Below are 19,674 nucleotides of genomic sequence, written 5' to 3' on the forward strand. Positions count from 1 at the left end.
GTATACTGCTGCTACTGTCTATTATCTATCCTATTGCCCAGTCACTTCACCCCTACCTATATTTATACTGCTGCTACTGTCTATTATCTATCCTATTGCCCAGTCACTTCACCCCTACCTATATTTATACTGCTGCTACTGTCTATTATCTATCCTATTGCCCAGTCACTTCACCCCTACCTATATTTATACTGCTGCTACTGTCTATCTATCCTATTGCCCAGTCACTTCACCCCTACCTATATTTATACTGCTGCTACTGTCTATTATCTATCCTATTGCCCAGTCACTTCACCCCTACCTATATGTACATATCTACCTCCATTACCTCATTCCCCTGCACATAGACTCCCTACTGGTACCCCGTGTATATGGCCAAGTTAACTTTACTCATTGTGTATTTATTCCTTGTGTTATTATCGTTCTATTGTTCTCTCTACATTGTTGGGAAGGGTAAGGAAGCATTTCACTGTTAGTCTACACCAGTTGTTTACGAAGCATGTGACAAAGAACACTTGATTTGGTTTTCGTTAGTGTTGTAATGGGGCCCACTGATGCCGGGTCAGTCAGGGGGGCAGGTTCCGTTGTCTGAGAGCTAATGACCCAGATCACATTCCATTTTATTGCAGTCATTTCTATTCACAAACCCCTTTAGAAGCCTTAGAAGATCCATTCAATATATTCAATTAAATAAATATACAGAAAGTATGGGGCGCGATAATGTTGAGTTCTATAAAAGTAGCCTCCCAGAGTAAGACCGGTCAAAGTACATTAATTAATAAGGGCTGCATAGTACAAGGGCAGGCGCTGTCATTTTAATAGCTGAATGACCATTTTTTGGGGGGGATGGGGTGGCTGAGTACTGTCTAACGGGGGGGGTACCAGACTGCATTGTGCACTTTACAAAACATTGTGCTGTTTTTCAGCATATAACATCGTACCTATTTGGCAAAGAAAACATTCATCGACCATCAAATCGTTATGAAATGAAACTTGAGGGACCGACATGGAGACACTGTACAGAGAAGAAGCTCCTTTTGAAGGTTCAAACTGAATAGAACTGTAACCTTTGACATGATTGGACCATGATGATGACAGACAGAAACACCAAAACATCTTCAGAGTCGAAATAAGCTTATTTTTCAATTCCTTGTACAATTGCCCAATTGACATCATTTATCGAAGGCTCCTGTGGGAAGTTTCCCCTAGGTACAGATCTGGAATCAGCTTCCCCTCCCCAATCCTAACATTAACCATTAGTGGGAGAAGTTAAAAACTGAGCCAAGATCAGCATCTAGTGGCAACGTCACCCTACTCCATTACTGAACACTTAATTAGGACTACTCAGACATTTAACAATAACCATTGGTAGACCAATATCACTAACATCCAAAAAGTCAGAAAAAAGCCAAGGTCTGACTTTACACCATTGTAGTCTGCTGTAGGCTTAATGAATGTGTTAGGTAATGGCATTCCAACTAATACAGTTTCCTATGAATATTTTACAGATTTTTCTGGTAAACTTGTAGAACTTGTGGCATAATGGTCCTGTAGTCTCCATCTGAGGTCATTTAAAGACAGAATGACAAAGACCACTTTCTATCTTAGTTTAGGTCTGCCCATAGAAATATAATCTACTGTGAAATTGTCATGGTCTGAGGGCCTTCACCCATTCTAGTGATTCTATGGGTCAGCCAATAACAAGGTTCTGGTGACCACTGACCATCCCACATGGAGATTTACACTATTAAACACCACGTAAAACAAATAACAAGATCATTGAATAGAATACTTCTGCGACCATCAGTGCTTCTCTCACGGTTTCATATACAAGAGTAAAGTAAATTCATGTAAAATGAGTAAAAAATAAAATTAAAAAACAATTTGTGCAATGACAAATGGTATGCCTTTGTTTATCTCTCAAAAGGTGAAATGTCTAGCTAGCAATTCAGGAGCTCCGGGCTGGCCCATGTGACAGTCCACCGTTTCATTCTCTCCCTGTGTCAGTTTAAAACCAGTCCGTTTACAATGCCAGTTTGAGTTTGTCTCGCAGAGTCAAGTCACTGTCCTTGGACAGGCAGTGTTGCCAGCATCCTCTCCTCTTTCTCTCTGCAGGCCCATAACAAGCTAAATGAAATCTGTAGTAGTTGATGATGTAACAAACATGAAGACATGATGAAGAACACAATTACATTAAAAAATGAAAAGGCTTCTTGATTGGCAGAGGTTCTTCTCAGCTTCCAGCCTATCACAGGTTCCAGTGAAGGTGTGGTCTGTGTCATTCATCCTAGATCTATTCCTGGGTTTAAGCCCTCATCCCAAAACCTCCCTCTTTCTCACAACCAGTCCTCTCTGCTCTCTCTTCCGTCCTGCCTGAGTTCCTCACTCTCTAGCTTCGTTCTGCCCAACGTTCTTAGCTGGGCCTAGCCCTGGGCTAGATGAACTTGAAGCACTTAGTCTTGTCGTGGGGTAGGCGCGTCTTGAAGAGCACAGAGTCCACGCGGAACTGCGTGTAGAGTAAGGGCATGTAGCCGTACACCTTGACAAAGAAGTTGATGCACTTGTGGCGCTCGTGGAAGTGAGAGTCGTCATGCGACAGGGCCTGAGGGCAGCCGGGGCAGCGGAAGGTCCAGCGAGACGTCACCTGAGATGGGGAGAGAGAGGGAATGTGTGAGACAGGGTGTGAGTCTGTATACATATCTAATTACAATGTAACAACCATTTTTATTGCTTTGTTGATACCGTGAACATGCAGTCGTAACATATGGTCGTACACGGAGTATACCAAACATTGCGTTGCACCCCCCCTTGCCTTCAGAACAGCCTCAATTCATTGGGGCATGGGACTCTACAAGGTCTCAAAAGTGTTCCACAGGGATGCTGGCCCATGTTGACTCCAATGTTTCCCACAGTTGTGTCAAGTTGGCTGGATGTCCTTTGGGTGGTGGACCATTATTGATACACATGGAAAACTGTTGAGCCTGAAAAACCCAGCAACGTTGCAGTTCTTGACAAAAACCGGTGCGCCTGGCACCTACTACCATACCCCGTTCAAAGGCACTTAAATATTTTGTCTAGCCAATTCACCCTCTGAATGGCACACACATACACAATCCATGTCTCAATTGTCTCAAGGCTTAAACATCCTTCTTTAATCTGTCTCCTCCCCTTCATCTACACTGATTGAAGTGGATTTAACAAGTGACATTAATAAGGGATCATAGCTTTCACCTGGAATCACCTGGTCAATCTATGTCATGGAAAGAGCAGGTGTTCTTAATGTTTTGTAAACTCAGTGTGTGTCAATGAATACTAGCACAGAAAGCTACTGAGCCAGTAACTGAAAGGTCGCTGGTTAGAATCCCTGAGTCGACTAGGTGAAAAATCTGCCAATGTGCCCTTAAGAGAGGCCCTTCAAATCTAATTGAAAGGCCCTCTGGATAAGAGTGTCTGCAAAATGACAAAAATGTCCAATGTAATTGTCCGCAACACACAAGATGGAGGCTTACTGCATCTCTTAAGGCTGATTTTCCAGAATATTTCAAGTCACTTAGTTACAGGAGATTACTTCCACTACCTGCACTATTCACCAGCCTAATTCCTACCAGGGAATTCCTGTCAAGTTACACACTCCATCAAAGCATGTCCTTAAATTCTAATTCTAAGAAACACCTCTGAATCAAGCCTCTGTATATCAAAGGGGCTAAAACTGAGGGTCTCACAACTTCCACTTGGCTTGGTTGGTATAATTAGTCCACTAGCCATAAATCTGTAAATACTAGTCAGAAATGTATTGCAAATAGATTTAGAGGGAAGCGCAAGCTTAGGGCAACAATTCAATCTCGCTGTGTACTGATTTATAATTCACAACAGTATATTGAACATGTCAGGTTGAGTAATGGTTGGTCTAAGTGAGCAGAAATATAAATAAGCAGGCCCCCGGGTGTGTTTTTTGAGAGTACATGTGTGTGTTCAAAATGTGTACGTTCGATGTGGGTGTGTGTGCATGCGTGGCCCATTGACCTTGATAGGGGGCTTGCGGGTGATGTGCGACACCAGGAAGTTCATGGCGATGTCCTCACAGTTGATATACTCATCCACTATGTCGCGGATGGCCTGGGGCATCACGTACGAGTACAGGTACGCATAGTACTGCAGCAGAGACAACATGCAGCAGAGGATCAATGTTCATTAGGGCACATAACATTTGAAACATAGGGTTCAGTAAGACAGGCGAGTTGGCAGCAGAGTTACGTCACATAGAGGTCAGGGGTCACAGGTTTGAATGATGGGAGAGGGGAGGGACTGTACCTTGTGAAAGAAGGCGGCGCCCGTCAGTACCATTGACAGTTCACAGGAGTAGTTAGAGTTGTAGAGCCACGACTGGTGGTTGACGTCCCAGGCATGGAACCTCCCAGGGAAGCCCACGATGCGGTCCCTGGCCTCCCTCCATACTCTGATAAACACAATGACACGTAGTGAAACGAGTTACTGACCATACTGTAAAACCCACAACCAGACTGTTATACAGTTACTAACCATACTCTGATACCCACAACCAGACTGTTATACAGTTACTAACCATACTCTGATAAACACAATGACACGTAGTGAAACGAGTTACTGACCATACTGTAAAACCCACAACCAGACTGTTATACAGTTACTAACCATACTCTGATAAACACAATGACACGTAGTGAAACGAGTTACTGACCATACTGTAAAACCCACAACCAGACTGTTATACAGTTACTAACCATACTCTGATAAACACAATGACACGTAGTGAAACGAGTTACTGACCATACTGTAAAACCCACAACCAGACTGTTATACAGTTACTAACCATACTCTGATACCCACACCAGACTGTTATACAGTTACTAACCATACTCTGATACCCACAACCAGACTGTTATATAGTTACTAACCATACTCTGATACCCACAACCAGACTGTTATACAGTTACTAACCATACTCTGATACCCACCAGACTGTTATATAGTTACTAACCATACTCTGATACCCACCAGACTGTTATACAGTTACTAACCATACTCTGATAAAAACAATGACACGTAGTGAAACGAGTTACTGACCATACTGTAAAACCCACAACCAGACTGTTATACAGTTACTAACCATACTCTGATACCCACAACCAGACTGTTATACAGTTACTAACCATACTCTGATACCCACAACCAGACTGTTATACAGTTACTAACCATACACTGATACCCACAACCAGACTGGTATATAGTTACTAACCATACTCTGATACCCACCAGACTGTTATACAGTTACTGACCATACTCTGATACAAACCAGACTGTTATACAGTTACTAACCATACTCTGATACCCACAACCAGACTGTTATACAGTTACTAACCATACTCTGATAAACACAATGACACGTAGTGAAACGAGTTACTGACCATACTGTAAAACCCACAACCAGACTGTTATACAGTTACTAACCATACTCTGATACCCACAACCAGACTGTTATACAGTTACTAACCATACTCTGATACCCACAACCAGACTGTTATACAGTTACTAACCATACTCTGATATCTACAACCAGACTGTTATATAGTTACTAACCATACTCTGATACCCACAACCAGACTGTTATACAGTTACTAACCATACTCTGATAAACACAATGACACGTAGTGAAACGAGTTACTGACCATACTGTAAAACCCACAACCAGACTGTTGTACAGTTACTAACCATACTCTGATACCCACCAGACTGTTATACAGTTACTAACCATACTCTGATACCCACAACCAGACTGTTATACAGTTACTAACCATACTGTGATTAACACAATGACACGTAGTGAAACGAGTTACTGACCATACTGTAAAACCCACAACCAGACTGTTATACAGTTACTAACCATACTCTGATACCCACCAGACTGTTATATAGTTACTAACCATACTCTGATACCCACAACCAGACTGTTATACAGTTACTAACCATACTATGATACCCACAACCAGACTGTTATACGTTTACTGACCATACTCTGATACCCACAACCAGACTGTTATACAGTTACTAACCATACTCTGATACCCACAACCAGACTGTTATATAGTTACTGACCATACTCTGATACCCACAACCAGACTGTTCTACAGTTACTGACCATACTCTGATACCCACCAGACTGTTATACAGTTACTAACCATACTCTGATACCCACAACCAGACTGTTATACAGTTACTGACCATACTCTGATACCCACCAGACTGTTATACAGTTACTAACCATACTCTGATACCCACAACCAGACTGTTATATAGTTACTAACCATACTCTGATACCCACCAGACTGTTATACAGTTACTAACCATACTCTGATATCTACAACCAGACTGTTATACAGTTACTAACCATACTCTGATACCCACCAGACTGTTATACAGTTACTAACCATACTCTGATATCTACAACCAGACTGTTATATAGTTACTAACCATACTCTGATACCCACAACCAGACTGTTATACAGTTACTAACCATACTCTGATAAACACAATGACACGTAGTGAAACGAGTTACTGACCATACTGTAAAACCCACAACCAGACTGTTGTACAGTTACTAACCATACTCTGATACCCACCAGACTGTTATACAGTTACTAACCATACTCTGATACCCACAACCAGACTGTTATACAGTTACTAACCATACTCTGATACCCACCAGACTGTTATATAGTTACTAACCATACTCTGATAAACACAACCAGACTGTTATACAGTTACTAACCATACTCTGATACCCACCAGACTGTTATATAGTTACTAACCATACTCTGATAAACACAACCAGACTGTTATACAGTTACTAACCATACTCTGATACCCACCAGACTGTTATACAGTTACTGACCATACTCTGATACCCACAACCAGACTGTTATACAGTTACTAACCATACACTGATACCCACAACCAGACTGTTATACAGTTACTAACCATACTCTGATACCCACCAGACTGTTATATAGTTACTAACCATACTCTGATACCCACAACCAGACTGTTATACAGTTACTAACCATACTCTGATACCCACAACCAGACTGTTATACAGTTATTGACCATACTCTGATACCCACAACCAGACTGTTATACAGTTACTAACCATACTCTGATACCCACAACCAGACTGTTATATAGTTACTGACCATACTCTGATACCCACAACCAGACTGTTATATAGTTACTGACCATACTCTGATACCCACAACCAGACTGTTCTACAGTTACTGACCATACTCTGATACCCACAACCAGACTGTTATACAGTTACTAACCATACTCTGATACCCACAACCAGACTGTTATACAGTTACTGACCATACTCTGATACCCACCAGACTGTTATACAGTTACTAACCATACGCTGATACCCACAACCAGACTGTTATATAGTTACTAACCATACTCTGATACCCACAACCAGACTGGTATACAGTTACTAACCATACTCTGATACAAACCAGACTGTTATATAGTTACTAACCATACTCTGATACCCACCAGACTGTTATACAGTTACTAACCATACTCTGATACCCACAACCAGACTGTTATATAGTTACTAACCATACTCTGATACCCACAACCAGACTGTTATACAGTTACTAACCATACTCTGATACCCACCAGACTGTTATATAGTTACTAACCATACTCTGATACCCACCAGACTGTTATACAGTTACTAACCATACTCTGATAAACACAATGACACGTAGTGAAACGAGTTACTGACCATACTGTAAAACCCACAACCAGACTGTTATACAGTTACTAACCATACTCTGATACCCACAACCAGACTGTTATACAGTTACTAACCATACTCTGATAAACACAATGACACGTAGTGAAACGAGTTACTGACCATACTGTAAAACCCACAACCAGACTGTTATACAGTTACTAACCATACTGTGATTAACACAATGACACGTAGTGAAACGAGTTACTGACCATACTGTAAAACCCACAACCAGACTGTTATACAGTTACTAACCATACTCTGATACCCACCAGACTGTTATATAGTTACTAACCATACTCTGATACCCACAACCAGACTGTTATACAGTTACTAACCATACTATGATACCCACAACCAGACTGTTATACGTTTACTGACCATACTCTGATACCCACAACCAGACTGTTATACAGTTACTAACCATACTCTGATACCCACAACCAGACTGTTATATAGTTACTGACCATACTCTGATACCCACAACCAGACTGTTCTACAGTTACTGACCATACTCTGATACCCACCAGACTGTTATACAGTTACTAACCATACTCTGATACCCACAACCAGACTGTTATACAGTTACTGACCATACTCTGATACCCACCAGACTGTTATACAGTTACTAACCATACTCTGATACCCACAACCAGACTGTTATATAGTTACTAACCATACTCTGATACCCACCAGACTGTTATACAGTTACTAACCATACTCTGATATCTACAACCAGACTGTTATACAGTTACTAACCATACTCTGATACCCACCAGACTGTTATACAGTTACTAACCATACTCTGATATCTACAACCAGACTGTTATATAGTTACTAACCATACTCTGATACCCACAACCAGACTGTTATACAGTTACTAACCATACTCTGATAAACACAATGACACGTAGTGAAACGAGTTACTGACCATACTGTAAAACCCACAACCAGACTGTTGTACAGTTACTAACCATACTCTGATACCCACCAGACTGTTATACAGTTACTAACCATACTCTGATACCCACAACCAGACTGTTATACAGTTACTAACCATACTCTGATACCCACCAGACTGTTATATAGTTACTAACCATACTCTGATAAACACAACCAGACTGTTATACAGTTACTAACCATACTCTGATACCCACCAGACTGTTATATAGTTACTAACCATACTCTGATAAACACAACCAGACTGTTATACAGTTACTAACCATACTCTGATACCCACCAGACTGTTATACAGTTACTGACCATACTCTGATACCCACAACCAGACTGTTATACAGTTACTAACCATACACTGATACCCACAACCAGACTGTTATACAGTTACTAACCATACTCTGATACCCACCAGACTGTTATATAGTTACTAACCATACTCTGATACCCACAACCAGACTGTTATACAGTTACTAACCATACTCTGATACCCACAACCAGACTGTTATACAGTTATTGACCATACTCTGATACCCACAACCAGACTGTTATACAGTTACTAACCATACTCTGATACCCACAACCAGACTGTTATATAGTTACTGACCATACTCTGATACCCACAACCAGACTGTTATATAGTTACTGACCATACTCTGATACCCACAACCAGACTGTTCTACAGTTACTGACCATACTCTGATACCCACAACCAGACTGTTATACAGTTACTAACCATACTCTGATACCCACAACCAGAATGTTATACAGTTACTGACCATACTCTGATACCCACCAGACTGTTATACAGTTACTAACCATACTCTGATACCCACAACCAGACTGTTATATAGTTACTAACCATACTCTGATACCCACAACCAGACTGGTATACAGTTACTAACCATACTCTGATACAAACCAGACTGTTATATAGTTACTAACCATACTCTGATACCCACCAGACTGTTATACAGTTACTAACCATACTCTGATACCCACAACCAGACTGTTATATAGTTACTAACCATACTCTGATACCCACAACCAGACTGTTATACAGTTACTAACCATACTCTGATACCCACCAGACTGTTATATAGTTACTAACCATACTCTGATACCCACCAGACTGTTATACAGTTACTAACCATACTCTGATAAACACAATGACACGTAGTGAAACGAGTTACTGACCATACTGTAAAACCCACAACCAGACTGTTATACAGTTACTAACCATACTCTGATACCCACAACCAGACTGTTATACAGTTACTAACCATACTCTGATAAACACAATGACACGTAGTGAAACGAGTTACTGACCATACTGTAAAACCCACAACCAGACTGTTATACAGTTACTAACCATACTCTGATAAACACAATGACACGTAGTGAAACGAGTTACTGACCATACTGTAAAACCCACAACCAGACTGTTATACAGTTACTAACCATACTCTGATAAACACAATGACACGTAGTGAAACGAGTTACTGACCATACTGTAAAACCCACAACCAGACTGTTATACAGTTACTAACCATACTCTGATACCCACAACCAGACTGTTATACAGTTACTAACCATACTCTGATACCCACAACCAGAGTGTTATACAGTTACTAACCATACTCTGATACCCACAACCAGACTGTTATACAGTTACTAACCATACTCTGATACCCACCAGACTGTTATATAGTTACTAACCATACTCTGATACCCACCAGACTGTTATACAGTTACTAACCATACTCTGATAAACACAATGACACGTAGTGAAACGAGTTACTGACCATACTGTAAAACCCACAACCAGACTGTTATACAGTTACTAACCATACACTGATACCCACAACCAGACTGTTATACAGTTACTAACCATACTCTGATACACACAACCAGACTGTTATATAGTTACTAACCATACTCTGATACCCACAACCAGACTGTTATACAGTTACTAACCATACTCTGATACCCACAACCAGACTGTTATACAGTTACTAACCATACTCTGATACACACAACCAGACTGTTATACAGTTACTAACCATACTCTGATACAAACCAGACTTTTATACAGTTACTAACCATACTCTGATACCCACAACCAGACTGTTGTACAGTTACTAACCATACTCTGATACCCACCAGACTGTTATATAGTTACTAACCATACTCTGATACCCACCAGACTGTTATATAGTTACTAACCATACTCTGATACCCACAACCAGACTGTTATACAGTTACTAACCATACTGTGATTAACACAATGACACGTAGTGAAACGAGTTACTGACCATACTGTAAAACCCACAACCAGACTGTTATACAGTTACTAACCATACTCTGATACCAACCAGACTTATACAGTTTGATTCAATTATGTAGAGGAAAAGTCAGCATTATACAGGGGAAAATGAGCGGAGAATTCCATCAAAATGTGACCACAATATAAACATATTGTGCTGTACATGAAGGCCTATAATGAAAAGTATTTAGCTGACAACAAGGTTTCTACAGCTCATCAGCAAGGACAGCAATCGACAAGGAGAAGAGTTCTATAGAGGTATGTGTTGTGCATTCATTTCTCTCCCACACACTGCACCCACTCATCTCTGAGGGGGTGTCCTCTCTGCATGCACACACACCTCTTCTGGAGTTACCTACATTTCTACTTCTGGTGAACAGAGGAATTCTCCATAAGTGCACACACATCAAGTATATACTCCTATCAAACGTCAGACCTTTTCCTTGGCGATCTAGCACATTCTCATTACATGCATGCTATAACAATTCCCAGTGGAGCTGTTCTAGGTGAGGAGAAACATTCCAGGATAGTTCCAGGAGAGTTCAAGGTGAGGAGGAACATTCCAGGATAGTTCCAGGAGAGTTCAAGGTGAGGAGGAACATTCCAGGATAGTTCCAGGAGAGTTCAAGGTGAGGAGGAACATTCCAGGATAGTTCCAGGAGAGTTCAAGGTGAGGAGGAACATTCCAGGATAGTTCCAGGAGAGTTCAAGGTGAGGAGGAACATTCCAGGATAGTTCCAGGAGAGTTCAAGGTGAGGAGAAACATTCCAGGATAGTTCCAGGAGAGTTCAAGGTAGGGAGAAACATTCCAGGATAGTTCCAGGAGAGTTCAAGGTGAGGAGGAACATTCCAGGATAGTTCCAGGAGAGTTCAAGGTGAGGAGGAACATTCCAGGATAGTTCCAGGAGAGTTCTAGGTGAGGATAAACATTCCAGGAGAGTTCTAGGTAGGGGGAAACATTCCAGGAAAGGATACATATTCCAGGTCAGTTCCAGGAGAGGAGAAACATTCCAGGAGAGTTTCTGGGGAGTTCATGACAAATGACACCATTCATACAGTGCAGCATTTTGCCTGCCCGGACATGCTGCAGTGGCTAACCTTTAGATGACGCACAGAGTGCTGTTCACATAATCACAAGCCCCCACTTAGGCTTTAAACTGTACTTAAAGCCACAGCCTGGGATTTAAAGCTGTTCAATAGTCAATTAAATCCTTGATATTTACCCATTGATCCTTGAAGAATGCAACTTATAAATGCCTGAGGGACGTAGCATAACTATGTCTTTACCATAACCCAAAATATAGGCTAAGGTTTTATTTCTCCATTGTTTAAAAACAGCAAGAATGTAAACAATGCATAGCTTCAAAATATGGTTAAGATTTTGTACAAATATGTTCAGCATGTAGAGCGCTGTCTATGGATTTGGGAGGGGTAACATTTCCCTAGCACGGCCATTTTGTTATTTATTTTTATCCAAGAACGTAGCTTTATATATAGTACTTACAGTGCATTCGGAAAGTATTTTTTGTTTAATTACAGCCTTATTCTAAAATTGATTAAATACTTCCCCCCCCATCTACACACAATTCCCCATAACGACGAAGCAAAAACAGGTATTTAGACATTTTTGCAAATGTATATAAAAAAACAACAGAAAGACCTTATTTATATAAGTATTCAGACCCTTTGCTATGAGACTCTAAATTGAGCTCAGGTGCATCCTGTTTCCATTGATCATCCTTGAAATGTTTCTACAACCTGATTGGAGTCCACATGTGGTAAATTCAATTGATTGGACATGATTTGGAAAGGCACACACGTCTATATAAGGTCCCGTAGATGACAATGCATGTCAGAGCAAAAAACATGCCATGAGGTCGAAGGAATTGTCTATAGTGCTCCGAGACAGGATTGTGTCGAAGCACAGATCTGGGGAAGGGTACCAAAATATGTCTGCAGCATTGAAGGTCCCCAAGAACACAGTGGCCTCCGTCGTTCTTAAATGGAAGAAGTTAGGAACGACCAAGCCTCTTCCTAGAGCTGGCCGCCCGGCCAAACTGAGCAATCAGGGGAGAAGGACCTTGGTCAGGGAGGTGACCAAGAACCGGATGGTCACTCTGACAGAGCTCCAGAGTTCCTCTGTGGAGATGGGAGAATCTCCCAGAAGGACAACCATATCTGCAGCACTCCACCAATCAGGCCTTTACGTTAAAGTGGACACGCGGAAGCCACTCCTCAGTAAAAGGCACATGACAGCCCGCATGGAGTTTGACAACAGGCACCTAAAGGACTCTCAGATCATGAGAAACAAGATTCTCTGGTCTGATCAAGGAAACGTCTGGAGGAAACCTGGCACCATCCCTACGGTGAAGCACGGTGGTGGCAGCATCATGCTGTGGGGATGTTTTTCAGCGGCAGGGACTGGGAGACTTGTCAGGATCGAGGGAAAGATGAATGCAGCAAAGTAGAGAGAGATCCTTGATTAAAAACTTGCTCCAGAGCACTCAGGACCTCAGACTGGGGCGAAGGTTTACCTTCCAACAGGACAATGACCCTAAGCACACAGCCAAGACAACGCAGGAGTGTCTTCAGGACAAGTCTCTGAATGTCCTTGAGTGGCCCAGCCAGAGCCCGGACTTGAACCCGTTGAACCCGACCGAACATTTCTGGAGAGACCTGAAAATAGCTGTGCAGGGACACTCCCCATCCAACCTGACAGAGCTGGAGAGGATCTACAGAGAAGAATGAGAGAATCTCCCTCAGTACAGGTGTGCCAAGCATGTAGCATCATACCCAAGACTCGAGGCTGTAATCACTGCCAAAAGTGCTTCAACAAAGTACTGAGTAAATGGTCTGAATACTTTCCGAATGCACTGTAAATATTCAAGGTGAGGCAAGTATAGCTCGGGTGGTGCTTGAAAATTCAACATGGTCCATTTTTCTCTTGTTGATCTGTCAGGGTCAGTGAGATCTGTGTTTGTTTTTTGTGGTATATTCTGTGCTACAAATGCTTTTCAATGCCAGTGTGGGTTGGTATTTGGTATTTTATTAGGATCTGCACGAGCTGTTGCAGCAGCTACTCTTCCTGGGGTCCACACAAAGCATGAAATAATACAGAACATTAATAGACAAGAACAGCTCAAGGACTGAACTACATAAATGTAAAACGTCCCACACAACCTACATATCAGTACATACACACAATATCTTTGATGGAAGGGAGTTCCACGCAATCATGGCTCTATATATTACTGCATGTTTTTTAACATTTGTTCTGGATTTTGGGACTGTGAAAAGACCCCTGGTGGCATGTCCGGTGGGGTAAGTGTGTGTGTGTCAGTGCTGTATGTAAGTTGATTATGCAAACATTTTGAATTTAACAATGTTTCTTATAAAAACAAGAAGTGATGCAGTCAGTCTCTCCTCTACATTTAGCCAAGAGAGATTGACATGCATAGTATTGATATTAGCTCTCTGAATGTTATATATATTTTTTTAATATTTTGGAATAAGTGTCAATTCACACATTTGTCATTATCTGTAGACAGATAATTTGTCTGCTGGGTTCCAAAGAAAAATGTACTTTTATAAATCTATTAAACACAAAACATATGGCACTTTCTTTTTCCAAAGAACTTTGGCTCCAATGACTGGTCCCGACACAGACTCCCCCCTCACTGACCTGAACCCAAACATGATCTCATCATGGCGGAGGTGGGCGTCGTCGTCGATGGACAAGATGGCTTCCGTCTCCACGACGTCCCAGGGCAGGAACCGGTTGTTGAGGCTGTTCTTCTCCGTGCGCACCACCTGCAGGACAGGAGACATGTTAAAGGGATAGGGCAACATCTTGGCAATGCCCTTTTGTCTACTTCCCCAGAGTCAAATGAACTCATGGATGAACTCATGGATACCATTTTTATGTCTATGCGTGCAGTTTGACGGAAGTTGAAGGTATTTTCTGGAGCCATTGCTAACTTGTGTTAGCGCAAAGACTGGAGGTCCACTGGAGTCTTCACTGAAAAATTATCTTTTAGTATTTTGTTCATTAGTTCACTGGTAATACAATCCCAATAATGTGTGTATGCCAGCAGTCAAATTTTCAAAATAGAGGACTTCCAGTACAGAGCAAAAACAGTGTGTTGTGCATCCTTTGAGTCCTAATGTGGAATTTCATTAAAGTAGGCCTACAGCACAGGGTAGTAAACCACTCCGCCCCCCTTTCTCAACAACATTCTTAGACTAACCCCTCTTTAAAAACATGAAAGTATGGACTGATCTATTAGCAAATAAGATTTAAGAGGATTTTAAAATGTGTCAACCAAATAGGCTATTAATTGAAGATCATTCAACTATCTTCCCATAATAACCCCCTACAGAGAGGAAACATCACCTACAGGCTGTGTCATTTGGGGTTCTTGAATATTCTGTTTAACTTCTCATCTATTATAAAAGCCAGACCTTTTCTGTGGACTAAACATTTTCTCTTTCCTTTTATATCAGCGGGTGTAATTTGACTGGCTGGCCTGCAGACTTCTAGGGAAAAGCTTCAAAGCGAAGCAAGGAGAGCAGATCAAATCAGCTTCAGGAGCTAGCCTGATGTACTAGAGCGCACTCTCTCAGACACACAGCCTTCTGAGACTGCTGCACCACATCACAGGTTGAGGTTACACTTTTTGCATTTCAGAGTATTCTCTCCCATTAATATGGTTTATTCTGAGCAGTGAGAGCACTAAGCAGCAGGGGTATGTTTGGTATTCAGCGACGGTGGAAGGTACTCACCACGATGGGCAGGCCGATGTCTGGCCACAGCAGGTCGTCTGAAGGAGGCTTGGGGGAGTTCCACACCACCACCACTTTGTTGAGGTAGGGCAGCCCGTTGAGCCTCTCCAGGGAGTTCATCAGAACCTCCTCCCTCTCGTAGGTCAGCATGACCACGGTGAACTGCTCCCGAGGCACGTTCCCACCCAGCGCTGCTTGAAACTCCTTCCCCGAGCCCCCCGTGCCACTGCCAATGGGGCGGAAGCCCGTGCCCGAACCCAGGAACTTGGCCTCCGAGGGCAGCACCGGGTCCAGCGGCGTGTGAGGGAAGAGGTGGAAAGGCCCCGGGGCGCGGTTCCAGGTCTGGTAGGTGTCGGATGCTGTGTACGTGAAGTTGCGAAGGAAGCGTGGTGAGGCGTAGGGTGGCTCTGTCTCCACGGGACCCAGGTCCAGGTCGCCATTGTCGGCCAGGTTAGCGTCCGTGCCCGCCATCTTGCCCGCCTTGTGGGGGATCTCCTGGGCGGGCTCCTCGTGGATGGGCGCGGGGGGGACCTGGATGCGGGTCCGGACGCTAGCCAGAATTGTGCCCAGGACGTTCTCTGAGGTAGAGAAGTAGGTTTCCCACAGGAAGCGGCCCTGCCGCCGCATGGCCAGTAGGTCATTGTCTGATAGGCTGCGTAGCAGGAAGTGCAGCTCGGTGATGCGGGGCTTGGGCACCATAATGGCCGCCTCGCTCCAGTGGACCAACTGATGGTAGGGCAGCCTGGCGTGGTCCCCCACTACCACAGGGATGGCCCCCACCTCCAGGGCCTCAAACAGCCTCATGCCGTTGCCCGCTGAGGCCATCAGTTGACCGTCCCCGGGGGAGATGACCAAGGCAAAGGTGGAGGCCTTAAGGACCTCTAGCCGCTCCTCCCTCTCCCCACACAGGGCCCACTCTGTGGGCAGGCTGGGCTGCGGGCTCTTACAGGTGAACTCCACCAGCACCTGGTCCAGGCGGCTGTCCTGCACTGCCTTAAGCGTTCCGATGATGCGATCGTCGTAGTCGGCTGGCGGGTCTCCCTCCATCTCCTCCTCAAAGGACTGGGGCGGCCCCTCCTGCAGGCTGCTCCTCAGAGACTCCACCCTCTCGCCCTGGAAGGTAAACAGGTACTTCCTCTTGACGGGCACCTGGGGCGGCACCTCCAGGAAGTTTGGCTCAGAGAGGGCGTGGACCAGTGGGGACACCACCAGGTCGAAGCCCTCGCGGTACTGCTGCTCAAGAAAGATGGACTGGGCCACTGCAGCCCGGCCAGTGCTCACATTGTACAGGAAGTTCTGCGTCATGGACTTCCTGGAAAGGTGGACCAGGAGATGGTTGTGTCCGTCAGACCTCCAGTATGGCAGAGCCTTCAGCTGCTTCTCCAGCGCTGAGGGGGCCGGGAGGGGGGAGGAAGGAGACTCCTGCAGCTCCCCCACCAGCACCACATACAGACAGGCGATGCTGGGGTTGTCCGTCACGTAGATGCTGCTCTTCACCGAGGTGGCGAAGGCCTGCCTGACCAGCGGGTCCAGGGACTCACCCCAGGGGTAGGAGGCAGTGTCGTAGACGTACACAGGGAAGCCCGAGGTCAACGGGCAGCGGGCGTAGTCGAAGCAGGAGCGCAGGCGGCAGATGTGGGCAGACTTGGGCGGGGGTAGTCCTGGGTCGTCCTTGTCAGGTATTAACCTCACGGGAAGCGAGAGCTTGGGCTGGTTCTGGGCCATCAGCTCCTTGTATGAGTGCTCCGTCTGGCTGATGACGTTCTTCAACTGCAGCAGGTCCTGCTTGGCACTGTCGATGCTACGCTTGCACGCCTCGATGCGCAGGTTGAGCCGGACGATCTCCCCGTTCAGCTCCTGCCGCTTGGCCTCCAGCTGTAGCAGCTCCTCGCTGACCGACTCGCGGATGCGGCACAGGTCCTGCACGTGCTTGGCTTCGCACAGCTCACCGCCGGGCCGAGGGCCGAAGATGCGCTTGTCGGGGCCGCCCGCCTCGTCGATGGTGGTGAGGTAGTAGTGGGCGATGAGCGGGAAGAAGACCAGGATGAAGAAGAGCATGAAGCTGAGCCAGGTGAGGCGCACGCGCCGCAGCACCCACGGCTGGCCACCAGCCCCCACCCCACCACCGTTACGCTGCATCATGGGTTAGGGTCACTGGGCTCAGCGCCGCACCGGAGAGTCTACTAGTATACAGGAATCAGCAGCCATGGTGCAACCTCGTCAACATGGTGAAAGTGTGGACGCTAAACCATCAGTTGTTCATTGACTTGTTTTGTCCTCATAAAATGTGGATCGACTTGATCTTGGTTTTCCTTTTGGTATCAGATGTCAAGGGACCTCACCTTTACCCTGCAGGTGTGCCATAGTTCAGACAAGTCCATGCCATCGTTCCTTTTGTATGATGTAGTTGTATTCCTGACCTATGTAAGCACAGTGTCGGGGGAGGGGAGCCCCATCCGGAAAACGCCTTGGACGAGAGCATGGCTGGTCACAGTGCAGCAGAGTGGCATCATCGGTTGGCCGCTCCTGCCCAGGTTGTGCCCATTATCTGGGTCCGAGTGGGTCTGCCGAAGAGCGAAAGGCCTCCAAATGTCAAAACCTAAAACAGATACAGAAAAACTATGTCAAAATGAGAATATGTAAGGTCCCTAAAGGCCCGCACATACTGTAGGATTTTGCAGTGTCAGCTGCTGGCACATGCGCAGATCAAATACACCTCTGCAGTTGACGTAGCCTACGTTGGTTGACGTAGCCTACGTTGGTTGACGTAGCTTACGTTGGTTGACGTAGCTTACGTTGGTTGACGTAGCTTACGTTGGTTGACATAGCCTACGTTGGTTGACGTAGCCTACGTTGGTTGACATAGCCTCGCAAGCCAATCGCAGAATGTAACGACAGAACGGAAGCAAAATGTTCAAATGTGTGCTTTTGTGTGAGTGACAGATGTTTAAAGTTAATTTAAAAAGTCCTATATACTGCATAATTTACTGCATTACAACACACAGCCTAGTTTTTCATTTCTCTCTACAGGCCTGAGATCAGTAAATGATCTGAAAAGCAGCACTGGGCGTACTGTATCAAAACTGCTGACACAAGGTAAGGTTCTACCAACAGCATCTCCTTCCTTGAGTCTACATCCTTATTAGGAACGAGGGCTTTCTCCTCCTCACCAGCTTTCACGTCACAGGCTACATCACTTACCAGACAGGTCTTCCTCCAAAAAGAACAAAAAAAAAATAATTAAAAAAGAGACTGCAGAATCACAATACCGACTAGGCTTCTCTGTGTTGGGGCAAACAGCAACAACAAAGGTTCAGGTTTGCTATCAGCAGATAAATCCTAGTGCAAATAAAAGAGACCGATTCAGCGTAAAGGGCAGTCGTGGACGGGAGGACACCTAAAATAAAATGTTGGGTTTTACTCCTCAAACAACAGCCCTAATGCATCAGTGAAGAATGAAAATAGCCTACTCTCTGGCAGACCAAAATAAAAAAAAGGCATGGAACACAAACTAATCAATGCTGGTTCCAGTCTCTGACAAGGCAACAAGGTCACTGTGTAGTATCCTCACTACTACACCAGCAGAAGCTGGTGCTAGGTCACTGTGTAGTATCCTCACTGCTACACCAGCAGAAGTTGGTGCTAGGTCACTGTGTAGTATCCTCACTGCTACACCAGCAGAAGTTGGTGCTAGGTCACTGTGTAGTATCCTCACTGCTACACCAGCAGAAGTTGGTGCTAGGTCACTGTGTAGTATCCTCACTGCTACACCAGCAGAAGTTGGTGC

At 44.3% G+C, this 19,674-nt stretch overlaps 1 protein-coding gene across 5 annotated transcripts in view; it reads right to left on the reverse strand.

Moving 5' to 3' along the window:
* Positions 1 to 437: 437 nt before the first annotated feature.
* The window catches only part of LOC106608199 (exostosin-like 3), a 55,539-nt gene continuing 36,302 nt past the window's right edge, over positions 438 to 19,674 (reverse strand). For all 5 annotated transcript variants that reach the window (XM_014205996.2, XM_014205999.2, XM_014205998.2 and 2 more), the window contains 5 exons: positions 15,888 to 18,486; positions 14,788 to 14,915; positions 4,312 to 4,456; positions 4,024 to 4,152; positions 438 to 2,644 (listed from right to left, as the gene is read on the reverse strand). In XM_014205996.2, the coding sequence (XP_014061471.2) occupies positions 2,435 to 2,644; positions 4,024 to 4,152; positions 4,312 to 4,456; positions 14,788 to 14,915; positions 15,888 to 18,029 (2,754 nt within the window). In that variant the 5' untranslated portion in view covers positions 18,030 to 18,486 and the 3' untranslated portion in view covers positions 438 to 2,434. The remainder of the gene's footprint in view (positions 2,645 to 4,023; positions 4,153 to 4,311; positions 4,457 to 14,787; positions 14,916 to 15,887; positions 18,487 to 19,674) is intronic.

Source organism: Salmo salar, chromosome ssa06, assembly GCF_905237065.1.
Source record: "Salmo salar chromosome ssa06, Ssal_v3.1, whole genome shotgun sequence".
In the NCBI taxonomy this organism is placed as follows: domain Eukaryota; kingdom Metazoa; phylum Chordata; class Actinopteri; order Salmoniformes; family Salmonidae; genus Salmo; species Salmo salar.